This window comes from Diadema setosum, chromosome 9, assembly GCF_964275005.1.
Source record: "Diadema setosum chromosome 9, eeDiaSeto1, whole genome shotgun sequence".
Lineage (NCBI taxonomy): Eukaryota > Metazoa > Echinodermata > Echinoidea > Diadematoida > Diadematidae > Diadema > Diadema setosum.
The window spans coordinates 13,465,869-13,493,391 of record NC_092693.1 but is presented as its reverse complement, the minus strand read 5'-3'; the positions used below and the strand labels follow the sequence as shown (position 1 = coordinate 13,493,391).

The 27,523-nt window shown below is 38.7% G+C and overlaps 1 protein-coding gene across 1 annotated transcript in view; it reads right to left on the bottom strand.

Moving 5' to 3' along the window:
* The window catches only part of LOC140232862 (uncharacterized), a 53,030-nt gene extending 29,301 nt beyond the window's left edge, over nucleotides 1-23,729 (bottom strand). Inside the window, exons 1-12 of the mRNA XM_072312974.1 lie at nucleotides 23,439-23,729; nucleotides 21,531-21,806; nucleotides 20,177-20,321; nucleotides 19,164-19,321; nucleotides 17,468-17,597; nucleotides 16,031-16,249; nucleotides 14,618-14,971; nucleotides 11,677-11,934; nucleotides 10,706-10,966; nucleotides 9,035-9,286; nucleotides 7,742-8,104; nucleotides 5,474-5,737 (exon numbers count right to left, since the gene is read on the bottom strand). Coding sequence (XP_072169075.1) covers nucleotides 5,474-5,737; nucleotides 7,742-8,104; nucleotides 9,035-9,286; nucleotides 10,706-10,966; nucleotides 11,677-11,934; nucleotides 14,618-14,971; nucleotides 16,031-16,249; nucleotides 17,468-17,597; nucleotides 19,164-19,321; nucleotides 20,177-20,321; nucleotides 21,531-21,806; nucleotides 23,439-23,729 — 2,971 coding nt within the window. The remainder of the gene's footprint in view (nucleotides 1-5,473; nucleotides 5,738-7,741; nucleotides 8,105-9,034; nucleotides 9,287-10,705; nucleotides 10,967-11,676; nucleotides 11,935-14,617; nucleotides 14,972-16,030; nucleotides 16,250-17,467; nucleotides 17,598-19,163; nucleotides 19,322-20,176; nucleotides 20,322-21,530; nucleotides 21,807-23,438) is intronic.
* Nucleotides 23,730-27,523: the final 3,794 nt, after the last annotated feature.

Below are 27,523 nucleotides of genomic sequence, written 5' to 3'. Positions count from 1 at the left end.
ACCACTACTTTCTAAATTTCAATGAGACATATACTATAACGAAAACTAGAAATGTCGCTACGGTGACTGGTATGCCTCAAACATAATGCATGGTTCTCCTAATAGGTCTATATATAGTACAATGTCTTGACAATGTGTGATGACAGTTTCACACAATTGGCAAAATATTAAAATGACAGGTTTGCCACAAATGTGCTGAATGTTCACTTTCCTAGAGCTAGGTTCAATTGGATGAATGATTAAAACGTCAGAGTGCAGGTATTTGGGGAACTGATGATTTTTACTTGACTTTTGACCCTTTTATAAGTTTATGCATTGAGTAATTTTCAAGGTTTTGAGAAAAAGTATAATTTCAGTATCAAATGGTAAAATAGTATTATCTAAACCTGGCCTTTGACCTTTGACCTCACAGTTCCAAAGAAATCACTGTTAGGTAGAACATGCATAAATATGTAAGTTTCATGATGATACCTTGAGTTACTTTCGAGATATGGAAAGTGCAATTTAGCACTTTCACTTGACCTTTGACCTTTTGACCATTGACCTCTTGCAAGAAACTTCCCACAGAATATATATTGGGTAATACATGCTTACATCAAGTTTTTAAAAAAATCCTTCAGGCATTGCATAAATATAAGGAAAGTAGTGATATTTTGAGGAGTTGACCTTGACCTTTGACCCCCTGACCTTTGACTCATGACCCCCAACTTCCCTAGATAATCACTGCCCATCGGTACATGCATATTTACTAAGTTCCATGAAGATACCTTGAACCATTTGCGAGATATGGAGAAAAACATGAAATTTCAACCTTTTTTTTCACAAAATAACCTGTGACCTTTGACCTTTGACCCTGTGACCCTAAAATCCAAACAAAGTATCATCCCCCCAGGATATACCCTCATACCAAGTTTGATGTAAAACCACCACACGGTTCTTGAGATATCGACAAAAACAAAACGGGACGGACGTACGGACGTTCGGACGTACAATGTACGAACGGACGGACGGATGGACGACCCGAAAACATAATGCCTCTGGCCACTTCGTTGGCGGAGGCATAAAATGAGGGGAAAACCCTACAATCCCCACTATGTCCCATTTTTCAGGCACACCCAAACATACACTTTTAATTTTTTTTTTTTTTTGCATGGCAGTAAATCTCCCCTTCATTGGATGAATGGGACAGTCCTGGGGGCACAGATACCCCTCATCCTGGAATTTCTTTTAGAATACTCTAGAAGCGCCAGGACAAACGCAACCCATTTTAAAAAGCTGCCGAAACCATACAGGGAATCAAATATATCCCCTTTAGATAAAACTTCCCTTTATGAAATTCTTTTTTTTTTTTTTCAGACATAAACTCAACAGATACATTGTTGTCAGTCATACAAAGTGCTCCATTCCAAAAGTGCATACTGAAAATCATCGGAGTGGAACAGGCAAAACAGCACTGCCTAAATAGGCAACAGCTGTAACAGGGAAAAGACTATTTTGTTTACCACAGAGCTATTGTTTCGTTTCGTCATTGTTTCGTCATTTACCAATTCTAACTGGAAATTTTCCATGCATAATGCAAATATGGATAGTCATACAGCCAAGAACTTATTTACTATACTTTGCTTGTTTTGTTTGTTTCATTTTCCATCTGAAAGGATGAGTGGATAGCCTATCAGTATATGCAGCTGCACTATCTGGTCTTCCATTTGGTCCAGTTGGATGTGAGGAGATCAAGACCATTTCACCGGGTTATGCACCCTGCTCTTTAAAATGAATGGATGAAGCCGGATCTTTTACATGCATGAGTTGTGACTCTCTCAAACACGGGACCTCCATTTTATGTCCTATCCATGGGACAGAGCATTTTGACTCTTACATCTACTAGAGGGGACGGTATGACTACGAAGTGTACACACAATTACAACTGTAGGTAACAGCTCCACAATGAAGCAGAAAGTTCAAGTTGTCTTTGTAGTTCCTTTTCTATTTCCATTTAGTTCAAGTAAACCACATACACATTCACTCAAAACGGGTAATCTGCAAAGCACTAGGGAATATATCTGGAACAACTTAAAGAGGAAATCCACACCCAAAACAGGGGTCGCACTTAACTTTTTTTTTTCAACTAGCCAGGGGGACTACTTAGAATCAATTTTGACATTGAAGCAATATTTTGGCTAGCCAGACGGACTAGTAACTTCAGAATTTTACAATTTTTAGCTAGTCCGACGTGATTTTGGGTGGCCAATGGTCAGCGGACCATCACCAATTCCGAACCCTGCAAAAATAAATATATTCTAAAAGAAAGAGAGAAAAAATCCCTATAAAACTTTCAATAAAAAAAAGTGGATAAGAAATAAGGAAGATATGACATTTTGATATTTCACATTGGGGGGGGGGGGGGGGAGGGGGCATTTCTTCCCCAGTCCTTATTAATATTCAAATGTGCAAGTTGATGATGTCATGCCCTTACAATTTTTGAATGTATGTTACATATGAAATTCAGAAAAATTGTTAATTTCAGGTACTATAGATAAAAGCATATTCCAATACCAAAATATATCACAGTCAACATTTGTTCCTTTTAGTTTGGGTGGCTAGCAAGTTGAGAGAATGACATCATCAACTTGCTGATTGGAATATTCATAAAAACTGATAGAGAGGTGTCTTCAAAAAAAAAATAATGAAATTTTAAAATGTCATAACTTCCTTATTTCTTATCCTACTTCGATCATTTTGGCACTGTTTTGAGGGATTTTTTTCTCTTTCTTTGTAAAATCTATATAATTCTGGAGTGGATTTCTTTTTCAAACCTTTGTGTGCCTACAGCATGTTTAGCTGAACCTTCCATGCCAATCCTTTGACCTGGACTAAGCAGCAAAAGTCTACCCTCTCTGATGAGTATGCATAAATCCTCAGCTTTCCTTGGATAGTTTTTACAGAGGAATTCCAGTACAGTTATAACTTAATCTGATAAGAGCGAGTAAAATGTTATGAGCACAACAGTCAAAAATTTTATCAAAATTGGTAAAAAGTAAGGGAAGTTATGAAAATGTGAAGTTTCACTAATTTCTGCATAAGTTCTCATACAGCTGCTATGTCATATGCAAACAAGTGAAGTGACCATTTCTTCACCTCTCAGTTTCCCCTTGATCGTGTACAAAAAAAAAATGATGAAAATCCAATGTTTCTGCTATTTAAGTATGAAACATGTTATTCTTGGTTGAATAACTCCAGAATATTGATCAGTGACATATATATCAGGATTTAAGACTGGAGCATTAATTGCACTTGAATGGAAAACTGGAAATTTCAACATCATGTACAAACAATAAAGTGGCAAGTTGTGAGGGGATGGCATCATCACTTCACTATTTGCATACATATTCATATTGACTATTTAAGAATTGTGTCCTGAAAAAAATAGTGAAACTTCAAAATGACGTAACTTCCTTATTGTTTTCATTCAACTTTGATCAAATGTTCATTATCGTGCCAAAGAAATTTTACTCCTACTTTTCAGATTAACTTTCAACTGCACTGAATTTCCCCTTTAAAGGGACATTATAGTTTTGGCTGAGATTGGGGATTCAGATTTGAACTCTGTGTGAGATACTGAGAAACCAATTAAGTAATATTAAAAAGCATGCAATTCTAAGAGGAATTCAGTTTATTTTATGAATATTGGTTTTTAAATAGTTGAGATATAAAAGAGTTAAACAAAGCAGTCCTAATAAAAGGCAGGTACCCCTTTCATTAGGATCTTTGTTTTTGGATATCTCAACCATTTCAAACCAATTTTCATCAATTAAACGTTGAATTTTTCTGAGAATGTGTGCGCTTTTACAGGGCTGCATACTAACCCAGGTACACAGTTTTTCTGTGTTTTTCTGGTCCATTCCTGAAAAAGATACTGGTTTAACAGTGATTTTTACTGGTCCTGGACTGTTGGACCAGTGCCAGTGTGCAGCATTGGCTTTTAGATTTCATCGGAGGTTTTTCATTATCTAACAAAAAAGTTGGAAACCCAAAGCCCCATCTCCACCAAAACTATATCAGCCCTTTAAGTAGAAAACTGGAAATCAATCATGTATTCCAGCAACCTCACCACATTTGTAAATAAGCACATTTCTCTCACATGACTCACACAGATCATTACACTAACAACCATCAAAAATTTGACATTGAATTCATATGATTTTATAGAGTGGGTAGTGAGAACCCTGCGATCTCATTGGTCGAGAGCTCTGTGTTGATTTCTACTGGCCGCACGCTGAGTCACAGTGGTAAACATATTATCGCGCACTTGTAGTAAGAGTACGCGTACTTGTAACAAAGATTCGCGCACTAAACAAGCGTTCGCGCACCCAGTACAAGACGCCTATTGGCTAAAACAACCATGCATCAGTATTTAACTGATGCATGGCTGGCCGTGCGTCCAGTAAAAACTGATGCATGGTATGTGTACGCCAAGCCAAAAGGAAATGCATCCAGTAATTTTGTCATCGGGTAACACGATAGAAAAATGGGTTTTTGGCAAGAGAATTACCCATTCTATAAATCAGATGACGCACATGTCTTTTCGTGCGTCAGTCGGAATATAGTATGCATGCGGTAACTATGGAATTTAGCCTAAACCCACGAGGTGAAGTCGAGTGGGTTAAGCATTCCATAGTTACCTTATGCACACAATTCCGACTGACGCACTCAGACCTGTGCGTCATTTGTATACTGGTCAACATCAAGCATATTAAAGATGGTTTCACAAACAAATGTGGCAAAGTTCAAAGACTGTTAGTAAATGTATTTATGAATTCAGTATACAATGTACATTGTGTATGATTTTGCAAGGCAATCAATATCACACAATCTCATGCACAATAAGAACTGTTCACCATGCTGTGAAATATGTTTTTTGTTCTTAATTCTATAACTCCGTATCATTAACAATGGCTGAATCTACCATGTCCGCCAAATTTTTGGATTGCAAAATTTAGAAATTACCGTTACCTCTGAACTGCACTGACCAATATTTTGTTTTTATTTTTTTACTGGCAAGCTTTGAGTGACATTTCTGCGTGTAGTGCATAACAATCTGTCCTCAAGTATGTTAATTTGATAGTTTGTTAGTTTCTTTGTTTGTTTGTTCATTTGTTTGTTTGTTTGTAGCGTTGCAAAGATGAAAAGACTTTATTATATCCACTGCGGCCCTGTCCATATCATAGTTCCGTGGTATAACATTATCTGTCATTTGAGTTTACAAACTGTTCCACTATCACACAATCACGTTCTGTCCAGTCCCCCAGTTGTACTTTCAAGATTTCTCCACATAATGTTAACACTATGCGATGCAAAAAGCACAATACGGACAATCGGGTATGTTGTATGCAGTGCACTCAGCAGCGAATTGTCCAAAATTCAACCCCATATGGAAGATGAGAAAAACTCTGACTGCACAAGGCTAAGTACGTACCTTGGACGATCAGTTCGGCGTGTTCCACCAAGCCTGCCTCCAGTAGGGTTTTACAAAGCTGCATCCCAAGGTTATGTCCAGGATAAACACCCTCATGTCTGTCGACCCAGTCCCTTAGCAAGAAGAAATTCCTCTTGCTCATCTCACTCCAACCTTTGAAAATCCTGTCGCGCTTGGTCTTCGGGACGTCGAGTATGGCCGCCAGGTTGATGGGTTGGCAAGGTACTTTCCCAATTTCTGCTAAGACAACAGCAGTTGTAACATCTGAAAGGGAAAAATAGATGCAGACACATAGCCACATTCAGTCTCCTAAATGTCTTATATCTACATTGTATTTCAACCACAATTTAACAATACACAATGTATTCACTGGGTGAGTCCACATCAAGCACTGCAATAGATATGCCTTCATTCAAAACCCACAGGCTTCCCTGGTTTTCCTGAATTTTTGTTGATTAAAACACATTTCACAAAGTGTTTGTTGAATTGCAGTTCAACATAACGCCTCATTATGCAATTTCTCACATGTTTGCAATCATGCTTACTGCCAAACTTTGGATAAGATCATAAATACTAACAAAGAGAGAATGTCAGTAGTACCAACACAGATACAAATGCATCAGATCAACATCAAATTTGCTTGTGGCTTTGATGTTGCTGACCCTTTTGTAAGGCCAATATTACTGTAAAACATGATATACTCGCGGCATGAATTTTTCGCAAATTGGAGCTGACGGCCTCTTTTGCGGCACGAAATTTTCGCAAACTGCCACTGTCATTCAATGCACATAGTGTAGACACCAACTTTCGCGTGCATTTCAATTTTGGGAATCTTGGCGCTCGGGAAATTCACGAAATTAAAATGCACGCGAACATTCCTCGTTTTACAGTACCCATCATTACCTTGGAACACAAATCTACACTTGAATGGTAGTTGATATCAGATAGGCACTCTAGTGCATTGAAGCTCAAAACAACCCATGGTCTTTTACATGATGCTCAGCATACTACACAAGCTGGGTTTTTCACGATTTTTCACTGTATTTTCATTTTCTTGAATCATATTGCAAACAATGTGTAAATATTTTTTTTTTTTAAAATCATGATGATAATGTGTGAAGATACCATTTCTAAAGAACTGAAAAAAAAAAAAGCCATGCATGTGCCAAGCATTTTGTGAGGACCATGATGTTGTGATATCTGGGGAATAGCAATACACTAGTACAGTACTTTGAATAAAAAACACACTACTTGTTTATGTGCAGGGAATCATCCAGTAAAAATATCACAGAACTGGTGCTCTTTCTTTTTATGCACTCTTTTCATTTCGTGAAAGGTGAAGTGAAAATTACTAGATCCTAATAACCGCAAAATTAACAACACATGGAAATACCCATCAAGTAGCAATTTATAAAAGTATCTGTATATGAAAATTTTAGTTATCATGGTATACTGTAAGATTCCTTAAAAGACACAAAATATATAAAGTCACATGATACATAAAGTACACCTCTCTTCGTCCTCATAAAGTGCAAAGGTCAGATACAGGTTAGCATAGCTGCATCATATTTTGGATTTTAAAAATTCATTCTCCAGTAATTAGTTGAAAGACTCTTATATGGTTATACAGTTTTCTGACTATTTCAGAATGTTTGCATGTTTGCCACTCCACAATATTTTGAACTATTTGGAAAATGGCATCACTTTATGATGACTTTTTTCTAAATAGTTGTTGGAAAATGATGTCACAAAGCAAAACTGTGATATCAGAAAGGATTTGTGGCATCGCATGCTGCTCTGTATGGTCACTTTGTGAAATGTAACAAAGCAATAGTGACATAGCAAAGCAATTTTGACAAATGTGCTGCTTCATACGGTTACTTCATAAAATATCACACAGCACTAGTGACATCCCGCCCTGCTTCATACAGTCACTGTGGGCTCCATCCACAACATCGCATCCACCACAATACTTTTTGCCTTATAATTTCCCCTTTTTTGTTGTAAAGTTTTTTATCTAAAACACAAAACATAAAACTCTGCCTAATTTCAAGTTCCTGGTTTGATACAGCCTTTTGAGAAGGCCTCATGGCTGAAGATTGAGACTAACTTGCCACACCGAGCACTGCGAGAAAGGGTTGAACGCAAGACCGAGTGGCGCAGCCACGAGGCCTTTTGAAACCTGGGTTTTTTTCCCCACCCAGTTTGGGTGAGAGGGATTTCCACCTTTAACAGAGATGTGTATCAGAAACAATGATTCTTAATTACCTTGTGGAATGAGCTGAGGTGGTGCTGTTGCTGGTGCCGGTGCTGGTGGCCATTTGAGCGGCCACAGGTCTTCTGCCTCTCCTGCTGCTGCAGCCTCGCTCGTCGGGGTGGAGCAGGGCCAGAGCAGGGTGGCTGCATCGTGGCAGCCGTACCTCTGGAGCACGCTGTGCAGGAGCTCGCGGCCATTGGAGGCACCGTCCAAACGACACGCTCTCCACCACTTCAGGAGCTCCACGGTGGTGGGCGGGCCACGGTCCTTGGTGCCGAAACGCACCCGCTCTGGCACCCTGAGAGCCATAAGAATGTCATCCAGTTTGTGCTCCATCATGTTAGCGATGATCTCCAAAACGTCGTCATCCATCCCTTTCAAATGGAATATAGCAAAGAAATGATAATGGAATACATTCCTCTTTAAACACTCTTAATCAGGCCCACTCCAGTGTTATGCAATGGGTGTAGAAAGAGTCACTTTGCACAAGCTAAATACTGTCGCTGCATACAGAGACTTTGTTGCAAGGTTCCCCTTGACACCACCTTGTATTCCACTATTTTTCTGATACTTGTAAGATTGACAAGGATGGCTGGCCCCTATACATACCATCTAACTTCTTGAGAGCAAAAGTGTAGTTTCAAGAGAGTTTTCTGATTTTATTACTGCTCAGCATTTCATCTGAACATAATGGGTTGCAGAAAGTGAAAGCAACTAAAATCAAGAGGGAAACATAAGTTTAGTAATCTATATGTTGAAACTCCTCTCCAGTTACTGGTCGTAACTCTTTACAGAATTAGGAGAGAATTTGCGGACAAAGTTGGTATTAGGCTCGGTGTAAGCTTGAAAGATTTTAGTCAATTGCATTTAGTCAATGTTTGGCTTCATTCACGATTGGATAAAACCCAGGAATAGATATAACTAAGTCACTATAGTAGACATATAAAATACACAGAGCTGAACATTGCTAAGCAATAGAAACTGAAGACACAATTACTGCCAGAAACAATTTGTTATCAAAACATGCTTTGATCAAAGGTCACTGATAAACCAGTTGCTCTGTGTGACTTGTTAATTGGTACTCAGTAAATGTATTTTTTCTAGTTTCTAGAGCATTGTACAACTGTTTGATGATAAAATGATAGTTTGCTCTGACAAAAAGCCAAAAAGAGATAAAAAAAATCATTCAGATGCCGTTCCAATGATACCTTTGACCTATTGAACAAAAAAAAAGAAGAAGAAAGAAATAGAAATGAAGAAGAAAGAAAAAAAAAATGAAAATGAGGACAAGGGAGAAAATTTACCTTTGATGACCATCTGAGCTAATTTGGGTTTCTTGCATGCTGAGAGGGCACCAGATAGCACCCCAAGGAGGTCCACATTCCTATCTTGGCGTCTCTTCCACTTGTCAAGGATGCCTCGTGCAGTGTTGGTATCATTCCCCCTGTCAGTCACACGGCCAATATCTTCATCGGAAAGCCCGAGCTTTTGGCCGAAGAGCTTCCAGCTTTTCCCAATACTTTTGCTGACATGGTCAAGTATACGCAGGGAGAGTCCTAGAAATAAGATGAAAAATCAGTCAAAGGATGACCTACTTTGACAACACTGCCAATTTGAGAATCCCAAAGGATGCTAAATAGAGAGTTATTCACAGGGATTCATCACATCATAATTTCTCTATTATCATTCCCACTATTAAAGGAAGATTGGTTCTCTTCACTCAACTCACTTTAACCATAAATCTTCACTTTTTTAGAGCAATGTACGCAAGATGAACAGTTTGTTTTCTGGTAATCAGACAATCTTAGAACTGAACTGATTCAACTGCTGCTTACAGCAGACTTGGAAACCTCTCCCTTTTTCTGCAATCACTAAATTCTACAAACAGCGTGGCCCTTCATATGGTACATCAAAACAGAAGTCTACTGATCTCCAACACTACAGCTTGAAGACAGAACGTTTTGATAGCCCCTTTGAATTAAATATGCCTGGGTGTATTCCCATCCTGCTTGACATACAACAACAGCATTGGACATTTCTTTCTGAACTTATGGCTGGAGAGCAAAATTTGCAGCCAGAGTTCTGTGACTTCTGAACATGGCATTTACAAGAATTCACTCAAAGTCTGAATGAGTGATCTAACCTCATGTTGCATGCCCACGTCCAAGTATCAAGGGAGAATATCAAAGGGGTTATGTCGAAATACTGTAAAACATGATATATTCGCAGCACGAAATTTTGAAATTTGAAATTGGAATTTTGAATTGGAGTCGGCGGCCTTTTTTGTGGCATGAAATGTTCGCGAATTGCCACTGGCGTTCAATGCATAAAGTGTAGACAAGAAATTTTGCGGATCTTGGCACTCGCGAAATTCGCGAAATTAAAATGCACGCGAACATTCCTCATTTTACAGTATTCTTACAAGTTTGCCGGAGTCTATGGGTAGATGGATTGAAGGATAAATGAAATGCATGATGCCTCCATCACCATTCAGGGATGAAGTCTTAGAGTAGGGCCTTCTACTTTTTCAAAGGTCATTGGCCATGTTGAGCACTCAAAAGAGAACCAAAGCGAGCCAATCTAATGCGTACTGTACCATAGCGTGCCAGATTTGGTAGCATTCAAGCGCTCTGTGGAGAAATCATACCTCATAAGTCATTTTTAGAGCAGGTCCCATGTTTTGTAGCAACTGGGTCATTACTTGCAGGTATCCCAAACAAAGAGAATCAACTCCTTGCATTGTGACACACATGCATGTTATGCACATTCCTCTGATGCCAACTTCTGTTATGGTTATGGTATGTTTTCAGAGCACATTAGGAAGTGGTCAACTTTTGGCTTGACCTATAGAATGATACAGTACATTTTAGGAGCGTTTTAACACATCCTTGGCACGGGCATGGTACAACGTATATGGTATGGTATGCTTTAGGACAGCCCTTGAATGTATCAATTGACTACCACTGAACAGGTACCTCGGCAGACCTCCAGCCCAAGGTCATTAAGGCCGAAGCTACGCAATGCTTCCGCCAGCACCAGCTGTTTGTCCGCCTCAAATGGCTGGATGACCCGCCAGTCCAGCAGCATGTGGTAGACCCTCTGGGTGAGGTCATGCTCCTCCAGCTCCAGCTGTGATAGGTACTCTGGCGCCAGGCCCAGGCGCTGGCCAAGCAGCTTCCACACGTCTGCACCCACATGTCCAGCGATGTAGAGCAGCATGTCCTCGTCATCTAGCCCTAAGAGAGCGAATGAACACAAACGCCCATGAGTGGGGGACTAGAAGGTTCACAGGGCTGCCAACATTCACCCATCATAATCAGGGAAATTGCACAGAGTAATTAGGGAGATGACTGTATGTTACATGCATCACTATCAGCAAAAAATATTGATTCCCAAATCAGGAAGATTATTATGTTGTCTTGTCCAGACATGAAGAGATATTTGAGTTTTCAGGAAGCCTCCTGCAAGATCAGGTAGCTCTGGGTTCACAGGTTCTTTCATACACTCTACCAGGATCTCGTTAAAGATTCTTTCCTGTCCCCACACAGGTTCTCACAAATCCTATCATAAGCTCTCACTGGAATTCTTATAGCATCTCACAGGTCATCTCTTGAGTTATCACTGGAACTCTAAAAGGTTCTTACAGGCTCTTTCATAGGTCATTACAAGCTCTTTCATAGGTTCTCAAGTGTATCTCATAGGTTCTTCATAGGTTCTCACTGGAACTCCATAGGTGCTCACAGGTTATCTCACAGACTCTCCTTCGATAGGTTCTCACAGGTTCTTTTCTTGTTGGAAAAAGTTATCACTGAGATATTTGTTGGATTTTTGCTCACTTTGAAATGACGTGATACTTGTAATGTTCTCTTTTGGTGAAAAAAAAAAGAAAAGAAAGAAAAAGTGCCAACTCCTTTCTTAAATAGCAAACCACTGCCACCATCCTCACCCTGCTCGATCTCATTTGCAAGGCCATCCAACTCCGCTTTGCGGCACGCCAGGATCAGCGGCCGCAGCTTGTCCCGCGAGCATGCCATCTGTTCACGCCACTTATGGAGCATGTCTAATGTGCAGTCCCTGTCCCTGACATGGCGGCTGTCAATGTTCTTAACCTCACTGTCAGTGAGTTTGAGATCCTTGGCAAATTTCTTCCAGATAGGGGCCACATGCACAGCAACGGCATGTAGGACATCATCATCCAGAGTGTCTGGGACCGTATAAAGACATAAATAGTGCAGTCAGGAGTTTGCTCTGTATTCTTTATTCTTTCTTTTATTCTGCTGCTTAAAACACAAAGTATGGTGACAAATTATTTCACTCATTTCTGACGTATTGTGTCTGGTAGGCCTACAAATATTCATGTGTTGACATAAAACTGCAATATCCTTAAAAAAACAAAAAACAAAGAAACTAACAAGCAAACAAACAATCACATGAGTTCATAACTAACACTGTTAGCCAAGCTGGTATATTCTAGACTCTCCCTATTAAAGACAGCTAAAAATATCATAAAGCTCAGTTAAATTAACATGTACATCAACACATCTCTATGTATAACGACACTGAAATTCAATCATTCCACAAGAAAGTTTATCGCATCCACTCTGCCTCTGCAAATTTCTGAGGGAATTGTTTTTTTTTTTCTTTAATTCTTGTTTAACCCTAATCAGGTCAGGCTATATTAGCTATGCTAAGTCCGGAGGGGGAACGGTTTTCCATACCCAGACCCCCCTCCCCTATTATTTCAGCCATCAGTGGAATAATTGCAATGAAATTTGGCATGCACAACGCCCACATTGTAATCTACTAGTACATGATTATTTCTTAAGATTTTTTGAAATTATCAATTTCTAGTTTTGATAATTACTTATGCAAATTCAGCCCAAAATCGTATTTTAGCCTGTTAAACACTAAAGCATTGAATTCACTTTGTATTTTCTTGTGTTTGAAATTTGTTTTGTATTTCTTTGATTTTCAACTTTTGTTTTTCTTTGTTTTTTATTGAAATTGTCACTGACCATTTTCTACCAAAATTAGCATAAAAGTAATCAATCAAAGTGATCAATGATAAAAATATGACAGAACACTGTTTTCCAAAGGAAATTTACAAATATTGTACACAAAATCGCAAATTGTGCCTGTTTTGGGTTGACATGCAGAACCTATGAAAATGAACGTGGCTTTGTGATGGGCGACAGTTGCAAATATGGTCTAAAAAATTGTGTGAGACATGAACAAAAAAAAAGTCAAGAAACCTCATGACATGGCCTTTATGTGTTGCAAAGTTATTGCGCAAAGCATCGAGGGAGGCATAGTATTCATAAAATAATACAGAATTCTGTGGCATGTAACTCATATTTTTCAAAGTGGAAACATTCTTCATGCAGTATCCTTAAACAATCACAGTTTGGATCACCAATAACCACTGATCACAACCTGGTAACCGAGACCACCTTGGAATAATTAAAATAGTGAATGTGAAAAAAAGAAAAGAAAAGTGCACAATGTTCACAAAAATCACACAATCACAAAAAATTTCAAGACGAAACACAAACTGCACAGATATAAATCTATGAATTAAACAGAAAATTGACTACTTGAGAAAGTATGCTGGAATGAATGAGAGATTTAGTAAGTTGAATACTGCTGAGTGCTTTAGACATTGTATCAACAAGGAAATACAACCTGTACTACAAATAAACATATGGGGCTTCTCATTCTTATGCATATTCAGTAAGCACTCCATACCAATGTTTGTTAGTGTGTGTTTTTTTTTTTTTTTTTAATAATGCTCATTTAGATCATGCTACATAAATAGTGATGGAGATGTATTCAGCATCCATGTTGATATACTATTTGAGGAATATATATGCATGACATACCATATTTGCAAATATTATACTACTCTATGAACTTAATCAAAATCAAAATTTGCATTCAAAAATGAGGTAATACTCTGATGAATAGTTACCCATTCCTCAAGCTACTGTTATTAAAGGAAACAAAAACCCTTAAAACAAGTATGCCTGGGTGATCCCCAAGAAATTATTCTTAATTTTTTGTGACTATGATGATGTATGCTGTCTCATCTCAACATGCTAGGCAATTCTGCAGATTCCGAACTCACTGTTCAAGTGTGCAGACCACCGCAAGAAGTCACCCTCTGCTTCAAGCAAAATCATTTTTAGCATTGTCGCGTCGATCGTAATGATTAAAACAATGCCGTCTCTACTGGTTTAAAAATTTCTCATATGACAGAATGTGATGGGGGGTAATTTTCAATGCACAATCATTGTGATGTACATAAATTTTGGAAAGAAGAAAGCCATTATGGCATTGTTGACAAGAATCGCAGTACAGAGTTGCAACCCTAATTGGGTTAGGGGACAAATCTGAAGGGGAAATAAGGCCATGCAGCACAATTTCACACCCACGCTCAAGTTAGCTCTGATAGATTTTTTTTTTAAAAAGTCTACAATTTTCTGTGAAATTGGATATAGCATATGAAAGTTTTAAGTTTCCAAGAAACTAAATTTTACAGTCACACATGAGAGGTGGTTGCAACTGCATGCAAGCAGGGTATCGCTCTATGTCCCGTCCATTGCATTGAGTGGTGTACCAGTACAGAGAATCAACCCCCTCCCAAATTTAAAAAAAAAAAATGCACAAAATGTGGTCCTTCTGTGGAGTCAGGAGCAATTTTGAGATGCAAATTGTTGTGATATACTGTATATATTTATGAGTGGTTGATCTGTCAAATTGGCAAAAACAAAGACCTTGCCCTGTGGTACCCTAGAAAGGTTCTTCAAAAAATGTTGTTCTCCTCCCTGTTGAATTGGCAGGGTGTTTAAAAAGGGAACGGTATCAAAGTTACATTGTGTAAGACTCACAGTCATCTGAGGCCGAGGCATCAGCACGCCTCAGTGGGTGCCTCTTGCTACCGTGCTTTTTGTCATCCCTGTCGACCTCTCTCCTAAGCAAGGGGTCCTCCGCTGTCTTCTTCCCCTTGGATCTGTCGAGGCTGAAAAATTTTGACATGGTCCAACTCTCACTCTGACTGGTCTCCGGATTACTCTTAGCCCGTTTGCCAGCTGCCAGTTTTTTGTCCTGCAACTTGAGGCGGTGAACTTCAAGAAATTCCTCGGGCGCTCCTGCATCCTCTCTGTGAGCAGATCCTTTGGTGATGAAAGGAGGCTCCATTGCACTCACTTTGCCCTTTTTACCGGATTTCTTTGCAGCGGTATCTACTTATTCAAATTAAACAACAAAAGCAGCACAACACTTAACAAACAGACACACACTCTACATACAAAAACTGATTCCATGCCCAAACTAATGTTCACATGCATATAAAAACAAAATCAAAATCAAAAACAAAATCAAAATCAAAACAAAAAATGCAGAACTAGAAATGACCAGTAAACTCTGTGCAGAGTCACCCCCCCCCCCCCCACCATTTCTGTAATTTCTCACTCTGCCATACAATTGGCTCCAGCTACTGTGTTAATATTTCATGACTTTTGGTTCTGATTTTTTCAGCCCAACGAATCAGGCATTTATAATTAACAATATGTAATCATGCATGATTCTATGTAATCATGCATGATTCATTGTGTCTTCATGCAATTGCTCATATTCAAACATTTTCACATCTTTCTCATTCCCAGAATCTACCAAGGTGAGGGGAGAAACTTGGAAACAGAGACATCTGACCAGTCAGTGTACATCCAGGATAGTTGGATAATGATGGGGGGGGGGGCAGAAGGAGGAGAATTTTCAGCTATTTCCATCAAAAGAGTTTGATAGATTTAAATCATCTCCATCAACACTACATGTGACAATACTTTGATACAAACGATGACAAAGATGTAAACACTTATAGATAGAAATATAGTGATCTATAGATAGTTAGATTAATTGACAGACAGATAGATAGATGGATAAATAAATAAATAAATACTGAAATAAATAGATAGATATAGAGATAAATAAATTGATTTTTGATAGATAAAGAAATAGATATTTAAGCTGAAATAAAGGACAAAGGTGTACATTTCTGAATCATGCATATCATGCAATAGTTGAAAACCATACAGTGTAGATCAGATGTGCTTTTTAACACCATGTACAAGTACAGTAGAATCAGACAAAAGCAGAATGGCAGAAATTTTCCAAAAAGGATTTCCAAAGAATTTTCCAGTTAGTATCAGAACACATCAAATACTGAACAAGTGACACACACAAACACACACACAAAAAACAAAAAAAAACAAAAGATGATGTTTCCCCTGAGTCATACTCACTTGGTAGACCACTCGCTGGTCTCTTTGGCTCACTTATTGGCGTGACAAAACCAGGCTTGAGCTCATCGCTATGGTCTCTGCTCAAAGAGTGCGGAGTCTGGAAAGGTACCCTGTCTGGAGGTGGGCGGGGTATTTGCCGAGGCGCACTGGGTTTCTCCGAAACTCTACCCTCTTTGTACAAGTTCTCTGGAAGAGGCTCAAGGGAATCTTTGACGGTGTCTTGTATGGGAGATGAAAATACACATACCCGGTATAAAATGTACCACAAATTTTTGCATGCATGAAATTTTTGCAAATTTCCTGAGCCAAGTTTTACAGAAATAAAATGTACACAAAAATTTTTGTCTACATAATGCACTGAATGTCAGTGGCAATTCGCAAAAGTTTCAGAATACGAAAAAGGCTGTCGGCTCCCATTCTCAAAAGTGTCATGTCACTAATGTTTCTGATTGGACAGTATATTTTGATTTGATTTGATTTGATTTGATTTGATTTGATAACAGTTTACCAAAACTAACATGCCAAGAACCAGCCCGAATGTTAAATTATAATGCATCATATTGAAAAACATATCAATTACATCAAACAACAGACACTGTATGAACATTTCAACAATGACAAATACCGATTACATTAACGTAACAAATATACAGCATCATATCAAAACGATTAAGAGTTCATACCAATTATTATACAAATACGTGTGTATATTACCATACTATATTTCACGTGTTTGTGCTGGGAAATGTTTACCTTGGCCCAATAACCTCCTTTATTCTGGTAAATGTGCAACCTGGTACAAATAACAGAAGTAACTTAATCCATTGAGGGCAGGTTGATTTTGCTACAATGCGTATTTCCCATAGACACTTGCCCGAGTATACTCGGGACCCGTCCCAAGGGTTAATAATAACCCTTGACTGTGAGTTTGACCCTATTCACCATGATTACTTCAACAATGCCCCACATCACAGGAGGAAAAACATACCGAAGGCGAGTATCTATTAAAAAACAGGTGTATAGGCAGCACTTGACTTGGCCATTTACAGCAAGGTTTATATTGCTAGCATTCCTTTTCAAAAGTGTGTATTGATACATTTACGATGCTCTTCTCTGTGTTATACTCTACACTAAGTCAGAATGATTTTTTGTTGCTTTGTTTTGATTTGTTCAGCAGAATTCTTGGCAATTTTCTCTCCAGATGTTCAGTGTATATTCACCACATATCACAGCAATTTTGTGCAGTGTAACCTCACAGCACTTCTCTTTGTTGTAGGAGCTGTGTGGTGACTGCACCAAACTTCACAGCATTTTTCGTAGTGCTTCTGCAGAAATTGTCTGTATTTCCATGGAAGCTTGAGGGCACTTTGCAGTTCATATCGGGATTCCCTATCCACAACAACATTAAATCTCTTAACATCACACTTCCATCCCTACCTGGTGTGAGAGTCTTGACAACTGAAGAGGCTGGAACCAAGATTGTTCTCTCAGGATTTGGGGGAAAAAACAATCTTTTGGCTCTGAAAGTCCCATCACTGAACTGTTCACACTGCTTACTTTGCTTGCTCTGCACACATATGGACAAAACCAAGAAATGTAAAGGACAACGTATAAAAACAAAGTATTTCTTTTGCAATTTTTAAAAACAAGAAAAATATATTACCGTAGATACATAGAAATTTTCTACAATTTTCTGCATAGAAATTTTGAAGCTCAATGATCAAAGGAAAGGCAAGAAATTAGTGTTTTTCTGGACCATGATTTTCCCACTTTCAACGGAACTGAAACGTGTCCAAAGATTTAGATTTAGTGCTGCAGATGGACTTCACCCATAGCAACGAGGGAGTGATCTTATTGGTCAGTGCGTGGCATCCTGGTTACTGACTGGTCATGTGTAGAGGGCCGGCGCCAAGCTTGATTGAACATCACGGAGGTTGCTATGAGTGGACCTTCTATTGTCAAGAGGCGAAAAATGTTTTACCTCTCCTTGATCACAATTGCATCAGAGAGGAAAATTTGAAGGTGGTTTTCTTAAAATGCTGATTTCCTAGACCACTCAACATGGTCTCATAAAATCACCAATATCTCTGCAACCGAGTACTTTTATGAGTCATGTTACATTTGAAAGGAGCAAAGGGAATAATGTCACATCATTTTAAGAAAATCGACCTCCCTTGACTTTCGGATCCTTTCGTTGTAGCGGGTCACATATATACAGTGCACTTGTTTGCCAAGAGGTAACATTAAATGTGTCATCAATTTTGCAGATATCAATATACTAGTAAAACAGCTGCAAAAGCATCGGTATTATACGCAGTACCCAAACACCCTTGTAGCAGGGGGTATTAGAGATGTAGAAGGAACAACTGCTCTCCTTTGAAGTCATGCATCGAAGCTATGCGCTTAAGTACAGGTGGTACCCACATCTCACAATCTATTCATCTAGCATCTGTAGACAGTCAATAGACAAACCATGCACAGGCCTGAGTGCTTCAGCAGGAATTGTGTGCATATATGGGGGAACTATGGAATTGTTTAACCCATGAGACACAACAGAGTGGGTTTTGGACTAGTTTCCATAGTTAACCCCTGCACTGCATCAGTTTTGCCACTGGCTAGAACTCTTGACTGGTCATAGCATGACACACCAATAACTCCCGTACCCACAAGATGCAGCAAACACATTATGCATGTTTCAAAAAATCATAGGAAATGGTTTAACAGTCACTGTACCCCTGGAAAAAAGTGCTAAAAACTTAAAGAAAAAAACCCTAGACACACCTATAATGCAGATATCATTTCTTGCTACTGTCATTTTGCATACAGATTTTTTCACAAATGAGGAGGTCACAGACATTTTCAGGAGACGTTATCGTGATTTGACAAGGAGACTATCATACGTGCACTAATGCTTGTCCATGAATTTAATGCGATCAAGATCAGGTGGCAATATTTTCGTGTGTATTTAAATTCATGGCCCAACAGTGATTTGTAAAAATTCGCAGAAATATCAGCTTTTACAGTATGCAGCCTCTGGCTGAATAGTCGAATGTCGTCAGGAATGCACTGATTCTCCACCATGACATTTTGCACTGCTGTTGATCCAGCTAGGATTTCTGCTCCTGTCACTCACCAATTCGATTCCTACATACGGCTCTCTGCCCGCCATTGGTACACCCTTCCAGAGTACCACACCCTCCTTCTCCCCCTCCTGGGTGAATATGGTGACATAGTCGCCAATATCGTAATCGGACAGGTCCTCAAAGCTGTCCTCTAACTCTGCACCTTGAACTAAAAGAGAAAAGTCAAACATACGTTGCATAACAATCGAACCATCTACATTGCTATGAACAGTATCTCAAGGCAAACAGTTTCTCTCTTTTATTTTTCATTTCCTTCTCTCCCCCCCCCCCCTCTCCCTCTCTCTCTTTATTCTTGTATTTGTTTCTTGGTTGTTGTTGGTTTTTTTTTTTTTTTTGGGGGGGGGGGGAGGGAAAGTCTCCTCACAGTAGATTGATAAAGTATGCAACATCGAGAACTGAACACTGAACATGGTGAGAATATCGGGTGCCTGGTTTACGCCGGAATACACTTGTAGGTGAATCTTTTGACCATCTGCCAAGATGCAGAAGTGGGGGGGGGGGATGGGAGGGTCAAAAAGAGAGCTTATTATAGATTCACTAAATAGGTTGCATGAAATTTACACACAGGAAGAATATAAAACTTTGGTATAGTTTTGACTGAAAAGGTATCAGCACTTTCTACATATGACTTACAATTTTCAACAAAATTTCACCTGAATATGTTAAGTGGTTATAAACACATCTCAAGATATCACATGTCAAACTTTTTTTCCCCCAAAGATTGATTATAGATTTTTCAGTGGTTGTAGATGGCATCGGCCTTCTGAAAAACTTCTTGAGAGTTTAACCTTTATGAATGTAGACAGCCAAATTACAAAACATTCACAAAACTCTTCAACTCAGAGGCATAGATTGTTTTAAATTTCAAACCATATTCAGAGCCTGTCCCTGACTCGAGTTTCAATATATTGAAAATATTGATTAACTGAGTGTGGACATGTTGTTGGCAAAAATAAAGTTCTTTGGTATGTTCAGTGCCGTGCAGAAAAACAACAGTCATCACCTGTATGATCATCCTCTAAGCAGCCAGTAGGAAAGACACTGAATGCAGGAACTAGAATGGTGTGGGCGACGTCTCGTGGGGTAAACAGCCTCTCCTTGTTCTTGTACACGCCGTTGTTTCTTTCATGTACTTTACAGGTGGAATCCTGGTAGTATGGAGATTTTTTTTTTTTTTTTAGAGGAGTGACATCAGTCATGACATGAACAGTGAGTGGAGAAGGAGGAATGGAGAGTAGGGGACTCAAGAGCCTTACCTCATGACACATGTCACTATGCTGTCCGACCTCTCCTATCCGGACATGTCGGGATCGACTCTCATCGGGATAAGGGATTCGGCCGGATATGGGAGGCTCTTATGTTTAATACACGCAGTTGCCTCTCCAACTGCAGCTATAGGCCTACAAGTAACCTATTGCAGGTAGTGTACACTACACCATTATTTGGGGGTAGTGAATGTCTGGATGCATGATATTTAGATGAAAATTAGATGTGAATATCTATATGTTAATTATGTTTGGAATAATATGTAATTCCTTTGAGTTTCAGTAGGAATTTGGGGAGTTTGAAATCCTGCTATTCCCTGTAAGGTAATCATTAGATCAAAAAAAGAAAGAAAAAAATCTTGCCAACATCACATCCGCATAATAGAGAGATCCAGATAAAGGGAGGCCGGATAGAAGAGGTCGGATTGGAATTCACCATTCAGGTTCTTTTATAACAAGAGTGTATTGCAAATGAATTTGGTGAGAATCACAGCATCAGCCATGCACACACCATGAGCTAAACAGAGAATAGTAAAAGTGGAAATTTTTGTGTTAGTAATGTTTCACACTCGACAGGGTAAGGTGAAATTTGCCTGTTTTTATTATCTGCAGAGTCAAAATATAAACAAGTATTACACATAACGATCACACAACAATTTTTTCTGCTTTTATATCCACATTAGTTTCATGTCATGTGAAATGCTATAGTAATTTCCATTGGTCTATCAGCCACCAAAATTATATAATAAATGCTGTTTTAAACCCTTTTAAAAAGAGTTATATATGTTTGAAAATATTTATATACTTTGCAAACAAGTTTCAATAATCTAAATGCAATATAGATTGAACAAACCCCTGAAAATGTGTTGACCATCTATAAAGACCAACAGAATTACTACATGAGCTTTCCTGCCTTACAGAAACGCTTAGCTAAATCAAAGTGTGTTTATTGAACAGTCAACAACCACACAGAATAAATCCCAGGTAGATATCCAAAAAAAAAAAATAATAATAATAATAACAATAATAATGCTACTAATATCAATCTCAGACACCACATCTACAGTACTAGACCTATCAGCATATTCTTACCAGGTGTATGCCAACATATTCTTCATTGGCAGTCTTTGGCTTTCCATAGTATATGACCTCTCCTTGTCTCTGGTCTTGCTCTTCTGTGAATATTGACACCCTCTGCCCCACATATATTCCCGCTGGACTGGGCGGGGCTTCCCTCTTCTCAGGTTTGGGTGGATTGTAGCGCTGCTTCAGCCTGTTCATCTTGACAAACACGCCACAGTCCTGCTTGCAATGGAAGAGTCTTTGGTGCCTAAAAACACCATCCGTTGTGCCTAAACCTCTGTATTCCTTTAAATCAGGGAAAAAACAACGAAAGGTGATTTACGAGGAAAAAAACAACAGCCCAAGGATGATGGACAATCATCTGAGTGAATTTGACCCTGATGTAATCTCTCTGCCATGTCCCATGAGGACATGTTATCAACTTAAAGGACCTATGTTGTGCAAAATGAATGTTGACTTGTGTTGATTCATGATACCCTCAAAATCACTTGGGCGGCAAAACAAATATCTAAATACATTCAATATATTTTGTAATGATTTTTCTACTATTCTTCTTCAGACTACTTGGATACACCCACAAAAAAAAACCCTTCCAAACCAATATTATGTTTATGCCTCATCTGTCATTCATTGCTTAAGTACTGGTATGTTTACCACCAAACAGTGGAATGCACCTTTCCCCGAGACTGAGCAAAACTTGCAGTTACCCTATATCTTTTGTTAGTCACACTAGTAAGATGGAGTCATGCTCAGTCAATATAAATGAACATAATCGGACTGGACCCTCCAAGCAGTTACTATCATTTAATTATGAAATTTATACACTACATTCTAAATAGAGAAAATACCTTTCTTAAAATTCCAAGTGTTTTATTCCTCAGAAGCTCTGCCCCTAGGAACCCATAGGGACCACATATAGGATAGGACCTACAGCATTAATAAGCTTCCTTATCCAAAGAAATGACGTCTGCAAAATATGATCATCAAGGCGATGGGGCAATGAAATAGTGATTTCCCTTTCAGATTTATTTTGGGGTGCTAGGGTGTCATCAAGGAACTGTCACAAACAGCTTTAAACGAAAAGTTCACCGTCATAATTGTGTACATGTTGATTGAGTAAATGCAGCAGTATTAAGTAAATGCAGCAGTATTAGTAGAACACATCAGTGCAGTTGGAGGAAAATTGGATGATCCATTCAAAAGTTATGAACTTTCAAGGTTTCAGTGCCGCAATCGCTGGATGAGAAGACTACAACAGTTTGTGATGTCATATGCATAGAACAATACAAAGAAAATATGTAAAGAGAAGTCAACAACATTTCCATTTATTTGAATATTACAATTTCCCTTCACTTGTTATTAACATATATGCTAAGGGTAATATCATTTTCCTTGCCTTCTGAAAGACGCAGTGCTCCGGCAAGTCAAGTGCTCTTTTATTATGCCAGAAAAGTTTGAATATGTTTAATTTCCTTTATATTTTCTTTATATCATTTTATGCGTGTGATGTCACAAACTGTAGTAGTATTCTCATTCAGCACTGCCAGCACTAAAACCAAAAATTCATAACTCTTGAATGGATTGTCTGATTTTTCTCAAACTTTCCCTGAGTGTTCTAATATTGCTGTATTTATTCAATCAACATGTATATGAAGGTTAACTTGTCCTTTCATCTCTCCCTAACACAGGTATCTACAAACAATGCTATTTCTTGACTGGAGATGTCTTTATCAGCAATGCCTTGGCCCTCATGGGCCACTCCATTTACGCCCCTTTGTGAAATACAGGAGAAGATGATCAACATTCTTTTTTAAAATGTTTTTTACACTGTTGAATTAATCAAATATCTTTTCAGATTTGGTTAATTTAGTTCAACAATCATAAAATCTTCTCATAACATCAGATTGTAAAATGTACCTCTAGTTCAACTCCAAACTGAATTCCTTGTTGATCAGGCAGTTTTCCCACATATCTCACAGTACCAGCAGCATCCACAAGAGCATTCTCAACTTTCAACCTGACGAAAACTGGTGTCCCAACCTGAATAGTTTGGGCGAATCTCAGCAAGTCCTTGGAATGCCAATAAATCTCATAGCGTTCTTGTCTCTTGCTCAATGCTTGAAGCAGGTCCTTCTCCTTGCTACTGAGAGGGGACAAGTAAGATGATGCGCACAAGAAATTGCCATTTTTGTCATCAAGTGAGCGCATGATATACATGACATCTTCAAGTGTGCCCTCATAGGAGACTGCTCCCGCCACATCCCTCTCCAGCAACGTTCCCTTGGGGAATTCTTGATGAGTAAAGGGAGGTCCAGTCGCTTTACGCGAGTGGGATGCTGTCACGTCTTGGAGCACTTCTGCATGTATATCGAGATTTAAAATGTAGTAAATGCCCGACAGCTGTCTCGACACTGACCTCGCCATATTGCAGCCGAGGGTCAGATCTTGAGTCCTTATCTGTTCCACAGCACTTTGGTCTTCATTTCCCACAATGTCTCACCCAGCTTGATGGCACTTTCACACCCAAGGTAAAGTAGATTGTCTGTGCATTAAAATTCCACAAGCTCTCTTACAAAGTACCTGTTGACCAAGCAGACAGTATAGGCAAAATATAAGAGTCAACTTACAAACCACCAGCAATTCATATTCTCAGTGCATACCTCTTCTTTTTAGTATAAATTCTCCATTTAGGTTTCATCTTCCCAGAATGAAAAGACCTCTTACAGTAAACGTGTATCAAAAGACACGAAGCACTTCCCTAACACAGGAAGAATAACAATTCATTTATTGGTAATGCTAATCGGTTAAGTGCTCTGCATAGTGCACCATTCCAATTGCAGCACTGTTCCATACTTGATGCAATTTTATCATGTAGTATTGTTTTGCTTTTTTCCATTACAATATCACATCATCTTTCTGCTGGCTAGTTGCATCACATGAGATAAAGAGAATGGTGAAGGTTTTACTAACAAATAAGACCTATCATAAAGTATTCATGGAATGGATTTCAAATGTTTCCATGAATAAACTGATATTAGTCACAACAATATTCATAGTGGCTGAGAAGAAGTCTTTAATGAAACTGCACACCAATGTTCACTATTTTCTACTTTAAGAGAAAGTCAATAACAAGATGTGTCTGCCTCATCGAATTGTTGTGTTTGTGTATTAATAACAAACCAGAGGTTGCAGCAGTTCATAAATTTAAAGGACAAGTTCACCTTCATAGACATGTGGGTTGAGTGAATGCAGCAATATTAGTAGAGCACATCAGTGAGAGTTTGAGCAAAATCAGACAATCCATTAAAAAGTTATGAATTTTTTAAGTTTCTGCTCATTCACGGCTGGATGAAAAGACTACTATAGCTTGTGATGTCACATGAGTACAACGATATAAAGAAAGAATAAAGAAAATTCAACATATTTTCATTTTTCTCGCATAACAAAAGAACACTCGACTTCTCTCTTTCAGAAGGCAGGGGGAATAATATTACCTTTAACATATGTCAGTAGCAAGTAGAAGAAATGTGCACTTTATTCAAAAAGTAAAGTTTTGTGAAATTCTCTTTTTATTTTCCATATATAGTTGTACACATGTGACATCATACACTGTAGTAGTCTTCTCTTCCAGCAGTGACTGCGCAGATACTTAAAATATTCGTAGCTTTTGAACGGATTGTCCAATTTTCATCAAACTTTCACTATGTGTTCTACTAATATTGCTGCATTCTCTCAATCCTTATGTATATGAAGGTGGACTTGTCCTTTAACTAGTGACAAGAAACATGATTTCAATTATCTGTATTTATTTTCGTACACAAACCAGCAAAAGAGTTGTGAGGTGATGACATCTTCAGCTCTCTCATTGTAATATGTCGTCACGGTTGTGACTAATTACTAATTGATAAAAATACATCCTTAAAACTATATTCAACTTAAACAAAAGTCATTTCTTCACTGCCAACTAGTTGAACTTTCTTGAAAGTTCTGATATTCTGCACTTCTGATTTTACTTTGTTCATTAATGCCGACTTGAGCATGGTCTGGACTAATTGCACTGAAAGTCATGTCTGACAGCACATTACCACACTGAGGGGGCTGTTTCACAAGGATGCCTTAAGCTAGAGCTCTGTAAGTTTAACTCATGAGTCAAATTGCACTCAAGCTACCGTATGTAGCTGGCCATCACTGTCCATAGGAAATTGGAAAATTCCCCTTAGCTGAAGCATAAAGTTCTACACAATAAGTGGTATGGCACAAGTGGTCTGGCAAGTGCACAGGGGCATAAATCAGCGATAATCCAAGTCCATCTTCAGTCGAATTTAGTCTTTGTGAATACAAACTTTGTATAGTTGGACCTACTACTCACCAACCACTTTTTGATTAAATACCTTGTATCTTAGAAAATATCCCTCAGTTTCACCTTAATTTCATTCCACTTGAGGCAGAAAATACTGCAGATTCATATCCCAGGCTCAGATTGTTGACTTGTATCGCATGCGCGGAATTATCGGCGACAAACTCAAGTGACATTTTTTACTTTACACCGGTGCAAGCTCATCATTTTAATCAACCGCCCATTTTCCCACTGAAAAGCATGTAAATCGAGTGAATGGGCAAATACGTGTCAACAATGAAATACGTGTATTATATGCTAATGAGGATTTTCTTCAAATCAATTCTTTTTCCTTCCGTTTCCTCAGGTTATTTACCTGTATCCCCCTAATTTCTCTTGATTTGTATTCATGTTTGAATGTTCCAGCGTATAGCGCCCCGTCCCATGCGTACTTTTGATTTTATACGCGAGAAAGCCATTGTGTGAAGGAAGTGGTCAATCCAAAAATAGGTGGTCAATGAGTAGTACACTTACTATCTACATTGTAAACATCCCCCTGGTCAGACAAAATGAGGGTGGGTTTGACCTTCAAAATAAAGCACAGAAGGCATCGTTCAGGCTATTTTGCTAGCTCCAAAAAAAAAACATGTCCCCAGTCCACTACAGCTACTGTAGTGTCTAGTTCTGCAGGCATTTTTTTTTTCCATTCAACTTTAAGCCAGAGAAGTGTAACGTCATGTGGTTTTCAAGGAAACGGTCACCTGTCCTCCAACGCAATACACTCTTGGGTCACACCCTTAGAGAAACAAATCAGCATAAATACCTAGGAGTCACCCTCGTGTCAGATATGAAGTGGAACAGTCACATAGATACGGTGTCGGCAAAGGCCAACAGTGTTAATGGGTTTATCCAAAGAAATCTCAGCAATGCCCCAACTCATGTAAAAACCCAAGCCTATAAGAGCTTGGTTCAACCCCACGTGGAGTTCTGCAGTTCTGTATGGTCTGTATGGTAAGATTGAGGCCATTCAACATCGAGCACGCTCGCATAATCACAGGAGACTTCAGTATCACAGTTCCGTTTCTACCATGCTAAGGAATCTCAAGCTACCCCCTCCTCTTGACCGGCAAGTATGTCTAATTCCGTGAAAAACTTCTCATTTATAATAATGACATTTGCTGGGGCAGTTTTTTTTTGCTTCCCAGCAAATGTCATTATTATAAATGAGAAGTTTTTCGCAGAATTAGACATACTTGTCGGGCAACCCCTCCTCTAACTGCGACCAGCCCCAACGCATAACTCCCACAGTATAACTGTGTACACGACAATTCAATAGCCTGGTCATGTTCCATAAAATTATTCATGACCATGTCTACTTAGATATTAATACTTTTTGGAGTTTCCAGAACTCTTTTGCAAATGACCAGACAAGAACTAGAAGCTGTAAACCTAAAGAACTGGTGATTCCATGATCGAACTGTCAACCTCATTTATTCTCATATTTTCCCCAAATGGCAAGAGAGTGGAACAAATTGCCTGAAGAACTTACATCAATATAAGCACAAATACTTTCAAAACAGCTCTACAAAAGCTTTGCATTTGAACTAAGCGGCACTCCATTCACAGTCAAGTTCTGAATGATGCTAAACCTGAGCTTTTCAGACTC